This window comes from Mytilus edulis, chromosome 10 (genome assembly GCF_963676685.1).
Source record: "Mytilus edulis chromosome 10, xbMytEdul2.2, whole genome shotgun sequence".
Lineage (NCBI taxonomy): Eukaryota > Metazoa > Mollusca > Bivalvia > Mytilida > Mytilidae > Mytilus > Mytilus edulis.
The window spans coordinates 37,047,438-37,057,729 of NC_092353.1; the positions used below are offsets into that span (position 1 = coordinate 37,047,438).

The 10,292-nt window shown below is 32.2% G+C and overlaps 1 protein-coding gene across 2 annotated transcripts; it reads right to left on the reverse strand.

Moving 5' to 3' along the window:
- Window positions 1-699: 699 nt before the first annotated feature.
- LOC139491050 (uncharacterized) lies at window positions 700-9,007 on the reverse strand. 2 transcript variants are annotated; one of them, XM_071278321.1, is made up of 2 exons: window positions 8,906-9,007; window positions 700-1,659 (listed from the first exon to the last, which is right to left on the reverse strand). In XM_071278321.1, exon 2 carries the CDS (start codon window positions 1,629-1,631, stop codon window positions 936-938), a length of 696 nt encoding a protein of 231 aa, XP_071134422.1. In that variant the 5' UTR covers window positions 1,632-1,659; window positions 8,906-9,007; the 3' UTR covers window positions 700-935. The 2 variants fall into 2 exon arrangements, with proteins under 2 accessions (XP_071134422.1, XP_071134421.1); XM_071278320.1 differs by lacking the exon at window positions 8,906-9,007 and adding an exon at window positions 5,563-5,825.
- Between the last annotated feature and the right edge of the window lie 1,285 nt (window positions 9,008-10,292).

Here is a 10,292-nt window from a genome sequence, read left to right on the forward strand (position 1 = left end):
GGTCTACTTTCGAGATTTCGAGATTTGAACATAGTCGTTAACAATTAAACTCGACTGTTTCGTCTTTGCTGAGATAAGTCATAGTTGACAGAATTGCTTTTTTGTTAAAAAAAGTTAGTAGTATCATTTTTCCCTTCTCAGAGATTTGATGAATATTAATTGTACCGGTAACATTAGAACCGAAAACAATATTGAGTTCCGCGTTTTAGGTTAAAAAATAACGAGCTTTATGTCAATGATTCTCGTTTAAATGCTCTTTCTATTGAATATATGTGTTATGATTTTCAACAATTTCTAAGAAATTCTTTGACAAGTACACTTAATTTGTACCATATACACTTTCATAGATACTACTCAACAAGAAATAACGTGACGAAAATGGCTGGTATAAAAACAATGAACAAATCTATTTTCAAAAAGGCAGCGATATGTATGTTTCAAATTGTGACTTGGATGGAGATTTGTCTCATTGGCACTAATACCACAACTTCTTATATCAAATTAGTTCAGTTTATTGGTAAATATATATATATATTTTTTTTTTTATCTCAAACAAGTGGACTAGATAACTTTCATATAGTCCACAAATTGTATTTTTTTCTCTGGGTATAAGTATTCCAATGGCAAATTTTCTCCTAATTCTACATGCATGTTAGATGAGACTATTACGCATACTCTACATTTATCAAATGTTCCCGAATAGGACTTCTTACCTGTCTAGATATTTATTGTTGAATCCTACATTTTAATAACATGCATATTACACCTAAATGATGTTACGGTTTACACGTAATGTAGGAGATACACATTTTACATTTTACAAAAAACATTTGATATTTATACAGGAATCTACCCTGCTAAAGTTATTATTCAAATTTTCCCTTCAGACAAAACATGTCTGTGTCCTCACTTGTATTAAACAAAATCAAATAATGTCAATAAATTGTTCGAGATCTTCCTCCTAATTGGGGAAGCGGCACTGTGTTTGTCTCAGACATTTTGATTGATTGAATACTTTCTGACTTTTCGTCTATGTCTGGCATGCTCTTTTTAGGTAGCATTTTCTTATTACTTTTGTCAAATTTGTTAATATCTGGTAGACTCATGTAGTGAGTTGGAGTTTTCGTTCTTCTTAAAGAAGCAGAGAACTGAACAGGCTGCAGCACACTGTTTTCAGACGCACTTCGTTGTCTAATCAAAGAGTTCGATCGATAAAGGCGGGGCTTTTTCGGTGGTACCGGTGGATTATTTTCCTTCAAAATTTCGGGAAATTCTAAGGGAGGTAATTTCACATATAGCTTATTCGTATTGAATCCAAAGTTAAACTTTTCTTTATTTTCCTTTTCATCCTTCATGAATTCATCTTTTCCTCGTCTATTTTGATTGTATCGCTGTAGATATTCCCCATTCATGTCATCGGTTAAGTATTCCACTCTACGTTTATCTTCCTCTAAGCGACAGTATTCCTTTAAAGCGTCAAGTTTATCTCTGGTTAATATTTTCATCTCCACTTCCATTTGTTTATCTATATCATTCAGCTCCATCACAAGTTGTCTTTGCTTTTGAACATTTTTGAGCGAGGCTTGCACTAATTTATTTTTAAAGGTGTGTTCTTTTCCGTCTTCCTCCATTTTTGATAGTGCGTAGCTTTAGTGATAACTATAGAACAAAATAAAGAGGAATACAAGTAAATAAATGTTTATAAGCAGACATATATTACAGAGTTTTTGGCTAAATAAACTTTTGCATCAATTTATTTTTTATATTGAGTGCATTGCTTTGTAAAAATATTGTGTTGGTGTATATTATGTACATGTATAATTTGGAGTTAGTATGACGTCCATTTTCACTGAAGTAGTACATATATTTATTTAGGGACCGGCTGCAAGATTTTCTCGCTGCGTTGAAAACCCATTGGTGGCCGTCGGCTGGTATCTGCTCTTTAGTCAAGTTATAGTCTCTTTGACATATTCCCCATTTCCGTTTTCAATTTATTTATTAGCTTTGATCAATAAAATATTAATTTTGTCGCTGTTCTCCTGCATTTCTAGTGAATATTGCCTTAGCTAATTTTAACCAAAAGTTCTTAAAAATTAGTTAATAATAAAAAACAGTACATTAATGTACAGTATGGTTTGTTCAAATTGTAGACTTAATTTTGAAAATATAAAAGCTTTTCCTCCACGGCAGCGTCTATCGTGTTTGAAATAACTGTATGCATTCGGAAGTTACAAACTACCCAAAATACCAGATTGGAACTTTATTACAGTATCCGTAGTGAATGTGTTATTAAGGTAGCACAATACAAAGATTTTTCATCCCCAATCAGACATCTTTAAACTGATATAATTCCACTCATCTTTCTTTAAATTTTATAAATGAGGTACCAAAAGAAAGAAGAAAGATTAATCTTTCTAATTGTGATAATTTCATTATGACATAAGTATTACATAATTAATTGTTATGATTGATTGATTGTTGGTTGCTTACCGTCCAGTGGCAAATATTTCATGCATATTCTGGACGAGAACAAGTTCACAATAAATACAATAGGTAGGTTGTTGTAATAGAGGCCATTTAGGATGATGGTCAAGGAAATTAGGACTGCCACTGGAAAATGAGGGTATATTGGATAGGGACAGAAATTTTGCCTTGCAACAGGCCACCTACGGACCCCTCAAAGAGTTGTTGCAAGGGTTCTTAACGTGCAAAGAGCGTGGTACTCTCTTAACACGAGGCATCGGATTTAACGTCCCCAGTCTGACCGGACGTGACTGCGAACTTGATACATCCCGCACAGCCAAACGGACGCCCCACTTCAGCAAGCGTTTTACTGCCGGTCGGGAGAAGACCAAGTGACCATATTTCTATACCCCAGTCACCCTTGGGGTTATTAATTGTTATGTAACTAGTTGCTATATTGTGACTTCTATGAATGTCTTCAATGAATTTAGCTTCTTTGTTATTCATAGCATCCATAAATTCTTGCACAACACAGTTTGACCTCCAAAACCGTGTCACTATGTCATATATATACTGCACATGGTGGCAGAGGCTGATTAAGGGGGTCGTCCCCCCCCCTTTTCAGGGAAAAAAATTGGTTGATTACATAGGGAATCACTGAAGCGTGACGGGATCAGGCCCCCTCTTAGGCAGTCAGTGGGCCCCTCTTATAAAAATTTCTGAATCCGCCACTGGGTGGTATAATAAAACGCCCAAATAGCATATAGATCATTTGTTAATAGTAGTTTCACTGGTACACTAAATCGTAGTAAAACTGAACATGACTCGGTTGTCTAACACATATTAATATATCTGTCACACATTATTTGTTATTGAGTGCACTGAAAAACATTTTCCGCAATTATATTGTAAAAGTAGTTGTAGTGAAACAGAACACCATATAGATTGTCGCGTATATCAAATATTTTGGGGAAGTTTTTGTATGTATTAATATATTTTTTTAGAAGTAAGATGAAGAGTTCTCTGATAAATTTATTTATTAAAGTGATTTCGAAGTAAAACTTGCGTATACATAGCGTAAACAATAGCGGCAACATATTGAAGGCTAGTAAGTTTTGAAGTATACCATGTACGCAATGTGTCGGAAATTAATGTTTATCTCTGTTAATTTTGAGAATGATAGGTAAAATCGCTATATTTGTCATATCAAGCTCTACTCGAACCGTCCAATTTTGTTGAAATCAAAGCAAATTAGGAAGCTAAGGTAGTTTTGTAGTTTCTTTAATTATAACCCCTTCCAGTGAATGAATGAGTAAAATCCGATCAGAAAAAAATATGAAATATTTATCCATAGGTAAATTAATTGTCAATCATCAAAACATCTGAATGTAGGCTTCTGATGAGTAAAATGCTAAATAAATATTTACTGTACTTTTTTTAGCAGGCATTGAATAATACCTTGAAAGGGTGGCATAAGACGCTATAAGATCAAATTAAAAGTGGCCCTAGCTGCATCTATCTTCACAACGCTTGTCTGTATCTAGAAAATACCTAATTAATATATGTTCATTGTTAGCGACACAATTTTTCAAGAATCACAAAAAAACACCACCATGAGGACAATGATTCATATTTGTATTTTGCAATAAATATATTTTCATGATGGATTTTAAAAGTTTTGCCTGAGTATTGATAAAAATTATGAATAATACATAACTAATTGCGTACTTTTTTGTAAAAAAGGGAGTGGATATATAGATTATAAAGGATACATACCTAAAGACACGGTTGGGTTTGTTAATGTAGCGTAAAATTAATCAATTTACAATCGTCAAATGTGAACTGAAAAAATTATTGACTTGATAATGCTGTTTTGTTTTATTCTACATACCAACCATAGAATTCGTTACAGCTGTTTGTTTTTGTAATAGAAAACAATTTAGGATATGAACTATAATTCATCTATGGCACAAAATCAGTATATGCACAGCGACAAGATGACGAAGCACACATCATGGTACAATGTATCTCAAGAATAAAAACGTCATAACTGAAAAAAACAACATAATAACACACGCCTCAATCAAGCTAAGGGAGACTTGTAAGGCCTCCTTATTTTGCATGTTTCTGAGTTTATATATTCAAATGTTGTAACGTTGTTGTACAATGCAACAGATTGTTCCAATTCATCGATTGCTATAATATGTACACAAAAAGGGTACACTTATGTATTGTACCGTGAAAGTACATGTGTGTATCGGATTTTTATCGTTTGATGTAAATCTGTTTGATAAATTTATTCATGATAAAAACTTAAGTTATTTAGACTAAGCATGCTATAAAATGCCTAAGCATAGTTTAATCCTAACCAGAAAATGAAAGATAAAAAAAACACAGGAGGATAATTGTCAACTGTATAGGTACTTCAACTGATTTTGTACATTTAATTGATGAAGATAAATTTTACCTGGTACCAAAAATATAAAAATAAAGAAATGGGGTATCTTTTAATGACCAAAGATCAAATAACCAAGATCAAAGCAAACACACAATGTAGGTTACAGTACAGAATTACATAATGAGAAAACTCCAAACCATTTAATCAGTTATAAAAATGTTTCGACATGAAAAATAAAGAATACTTCAAAAAAGACAACCAAATTTCAAATTACATTTATTCTTCGTCTGTTTTTTTGTAGTCATTTTATGATACCTTTCATATGAAATGCCCATAATGGTTTACTTTTATAAATTGTGACCTGGATGGAGATTTGGTTCATTGGCACTTTCTTCTTATATCTATTTACTTTGTAACAGATATCATTGAATTGTAGTTAGGATCGTGCGTTTAGGGGCTGGTAGATACTCATTTTTTAGTATTACTTAACCGATTTTTCCCCTTTCGAACGTTATTGTATATGCTTTAAGGCTATATTTTACCCTTCTTTGCACTTTGAATGAAAATAATCCCCCATTTTGATCAAACTATCAACTCTTTACGATATCAAGTCCTTCAAAAAGTTTATATAAAATAGTAGAACCAGTGCCAATAAATCAGAGAAAGATAAAGATAAATAGAGAGAAATAAACAACACTTACCTCCGTTAATATACGCATATGTTTATATCCTACTCAATGAATTTATTTTCAACAATTGAACATGAAATTAATTCTACGCTGTAATCCACAGAGAATGCTAATTATTGATCACTGCCCATTTAAGTTTCATTTTCATGTTTTTGTTTTCAAAGCAACGTTTTGAAATGAGTCTGGTGTATCAAGAAAATCTCATATTATCATTCAAAATCTGAAGTCAGATTTATTAATGAACAATTCAAGTATTGATTCAAATAACACAAGTCTTTATTAAAAGTACAAACGAATAATTGTTACATTTAATTAGGATTTAATTACAATTCTATTGTTCAAATTCAATCCATGTACGTATTGGATTTCACTGCGTTTATATATGATCATGTTTGTTTCAGAAATGTAACACATAATGAAATATATAACCGTGTTAAATTTGCATTTAAAGAATTAAGTAAAGCATTTTGCGACAAAGGGTACATACATGTAGGTAAAACTTCTAATAACAATAATGTAGATGCATGTAGTTAAGTTGTTTTTAATTATTTAAATTCACAAATTTAAAGAAATGTATGTAGGTAGAAAATCTGCTTTAAGCAAGAATTCGACCAGCAGTTAATTTTTGTGTGTTATTTTTTTTCATAGATGAAGCAGCAAAATGATTCTTCGTATACAACAGTCTTCTAGACAAGTTTGCAATTCCGCTGGTGTTGTTACCTTCAATTTTAAAGTTAAGTCAAAATGAAGTTGATTACTAGGTTTGTATTGGTTCCCTGATAAACCATAAGTAATAGAGACCTAAAGACGTTTGAAATGAGGTCCTGGGTTCACCAACAAGAAAATGGGGTCAAAGGTAAAGGCCTAGGTCAGATTCTATTTTTTTTTATTTTGGCTTAATATTACTTTTTTTTAAGAAACGGTATTACTAATATTTACTAAACTGATTTTGGCGACATTTCATAACATACATATTTTGTTTAAAAGGGTGCGTTGACTATTGATTGGGGTTTCATCCCCTCTTATACTCAAAATGAGATGTTTATGGATAGAACTAATTTTCCTTCCATTGTGGAGACTTAGGGTTATGAGAAGTAAGATAATTTGGACTATTACCTTTTAGCTGGATATGAGGAGGCAAAGAATGAATTTTCTGCTGAATGGACGAGCTACTACTTTTCTACAAGTACCATGTTTTCGGGTTAAAAGAAGATGCACTTCCAAACAAGGAGACAACAACGACAGAAGTGTCTTGAAAGATATACCTACGAAATCCTTCAGACAAAGGGTATATTTCGCCTAAATAATCTCGTATAGCTGCAATAATACTACCATTCCCAGTCAGCAATGCTTGACCTGAACTTGGAGCGTCGGCAGTAAAGCGTATCACGAATCGCCTCCGAAGTACACTTCAGGATAGCATGTTTTCAGGGTTACTACAAGTATCCATAAAATAAACGGATCTCCAGTGAAAGAGACATGAGGCAAAACCAAGGAGAAAACTTAAGATCAGGGCTAAGGATAAAGTCATGAAACTTCTGAAGAAGTGTTGGAAACTGCAGATGCCAGTGTTCAATCAGATTTGAATGAAGAGGAAATGGGACTCGTGAGGACAAAAATGGCACACATTTTGAAATTTCTCAATTAAAATGCCTTCTACGATAATGAACATGAGAGTGAAGACTCTGATGGATGAGTTTGATTATAACAATCTGATTCGTTTTTGCTTGGATTCAAGTACTGAATTTTTTTTCTTCCAAATCATAATTTCTTGCTTTGCCTCTACAGTCACAATATGTTTGTCTACATCTGACATAGTTGTCACTGTTTGTTTATGTACATAGCATGGCAAGGGAAAGCAAAACTTCCTACTTAAACACTAATGATATCCACCCTTTTTGCTGCATATAATAGAATTGTTTTTTTTTTAATTATGTGCAGCATATTCGGAATGTGCTAGATATAGGGTGAAGATTATAAGAGTTTAAGTGGGTAGTTTTGCTTACCCTAAGCACATGAACAGAAAATGGCAGCGTATGTCTCATTTAAAATATTAAGGGGGTGTGGTATGATTGCCAATAAGACTACTATCTACCAAAGTCCAAATAAAGTGGAGGTATCAAATATAAGCAACCGTTTGGCCTTCAAACGAGAACGAGAAAACCCCATACCATGAAGTCGAATATGAAATATGTTGGGATATATTATGCTTTTGTGTATTTAGGTTGTTTCTTGGTATAAATGGTTTATGCTGACCCTCCGTTTCTTTCTTACTTTTTTTTTCTATATCTGGCAATACAATAACAATTAATATTATTTTTGATATATTTTCAGTTGTTTTATTTTAATACGCAACATCACAGATTGACCTTACAAGATAAAAAAAAAAAGGTTAAATTCCTATAAAATTCATTTTTTTTTTATGCACTTGTAAATAGTCGGGAAAAGCCTCAGGGTGCACCATTTTCAATGTAAGGTTCCAAAAAAATTCTGTCCCCCTTTTTGGTCAGCCTCTTCAAAATAGTTAACAGCCTGTTCATTGATACCTTCTTTAACTGTGTTGTGTTCAGAGAGCTTCAATAATACTTTTAGAATAATTGGCGGCATTGTGGAAAGAAAATGCGAAGATACGAAAGAAAAAAACAAATGCATTCTGATATTAAAACAAACTGAGCGTCGAAATTTATATTGCGATTGATCTGTGTAATTTGCCATCCGATTTGCAGAACCTGGTATTTCCAATAGGATAACCGCTTTTTATATTTTTAAAAAGCGCAGCAAATATGATGTCATTCTCAAGTAAAAAAATTAAAAAATAGTCAAGCAAAAAAGGTAAATTCAAATGATATTCTTTTCTTTTTAGAATTAAGTCCAGCAGTCCTTTTAATTGACTTTAACAAGAATCTACACTCAATTTTGTTTTAATTAAGGTGTTTTAATATTATCTTCAAAGTTATTTCATTAAATTATTTCAAATCGAAAGCAAAACAAAAAACTTAAAAAAAGTTGCATTATTTTTTTTCGACCAATCAGCGTATTGCAATTTGCTTTTTAAGGATGATTCAGTAACAGATTCCACAAATTTATATCATATCCTGTAAGCTAAAAATCCCTTGATGTATAAAACATCTTCATTGAACTAACTTATATTTAATCCAAGATGTCACAATTAAAAACAAAACTTATAAGGTCAACATACAGAACCTTAAACGAATAAGCCTTCATGAGGTTGACATATAGAACATTTTAAAGCAACGGTTTGTCTCATTTATCCTACTTTTATATTATAGCTCAGTTGCTATCCTATTGGAAAGCGTAGTAATTTTTAAAAGACAATGTCACAACTTTAACTTACCGCAGTTGATGTTACTCTCTCTTCCTTACTTTCAAATTGTCATTATGTTAAATAAACTTCCCTTTTCACATTTAAGAGAAGGTGTCCAAGACCATCGCTAGAGTATCCTTAATCTCTTAATCAGTTCACCTTTAATCTCGTTAATCTATAATCGTAATTAGTATCATTAATCAATCGATACACATTTCACCTTTAATACACTATTTTAAGAGCTAAAAGTACTTCGATATTTGATATGCTTTAAAGTCAGAGAGATCGTACGCTTTGTTATTCGTAATCGCATTAATTAAATATGAAATTAAAAATATTTGAACTTATAAATAAGGTGCTTATTACATGTTGAAGATTATAACATTTCTAAATTTATTTAATAATATTGTAAACAAAGGTCGTGACTGCCGACTGGTTACCTAACTTTACATGTAATCGGGGTTTGTGTAAAAAGAGGAGATGTGGTATGATTATTAATGAGACAACTATCCACCAGAACGGTGTGATCAAAATAAAAATAAGATGTGGCATGATTGCCAATAAGACTAGTATACTCTCCACAAGAGACCGAATGACACAGAAATTAACATCTAATGGTACCCGTATGACTTCAACAATTAGTAAATCCATACCGCATAGTCAGATATAAATGGCCCCAAAAGGACAAATGTATATTAACTAAAACGAAGAAACTTGCAACAAACGTTTAGATTATCATAAGTTATGTTATATCAGTTGGATAAATAAGATAAAGTGGCAATTTGCATTTCGTTGTGCCAATGAATTTTTCACGTTAGCCATTTTTGACGTTTATTATCATAGTTCGTTGAAATAAAAGAAGTAGATCTTAGGGTTTGACTAAATGTCTTTGATAAGAAATATATGTTTACGTTCAGATAATTGTTCGTAGATGTTGTAAGCAAATGGGACAATCATATGAGCACTTTCTATAACTTTAAAAACACGAAAAGATACGAGTGTAGTAAAAGAGGGGCGAAAGATACAAGAGGGACATTCAAACTCAAAAATCGAAAATAAACTGACAACACCATGGCTAAAAAAGACAAACAAACAAACTGACAAATAATAGTACACACGACACAACATAGAAAACAAAAGACTAAGCAACATGAACCCTACCAACAATTGGGGTGATAAAAAAGGTTGCCAAAAAATACAAGAAGATTCGAAACTGACATAAGATAACTCCTGAATACTTAGTAGAGTTATTCTTAAGAAATATTTATTGAATTATTGTTGTACAATTTGCTCCTCGTCGTGTGATTAATGCATTGTCAAATTTCCCAAATAATTGATATGTCTTTAAAGATATTTCTTTCAGTTTATTCCCATAAAAGATATGTCCCATGAAAAAGTCATTGCCCCAAAAAAGTGA

Coding starts and splice junctions, on each gene's coding strand:
- LOC139491050 (XM_071278321.1), bottom strand. CDS start 1,631: ATGGAGGAAGACGGAAAAGAACACACCTTTAAAAATAAATTAGTGCAA.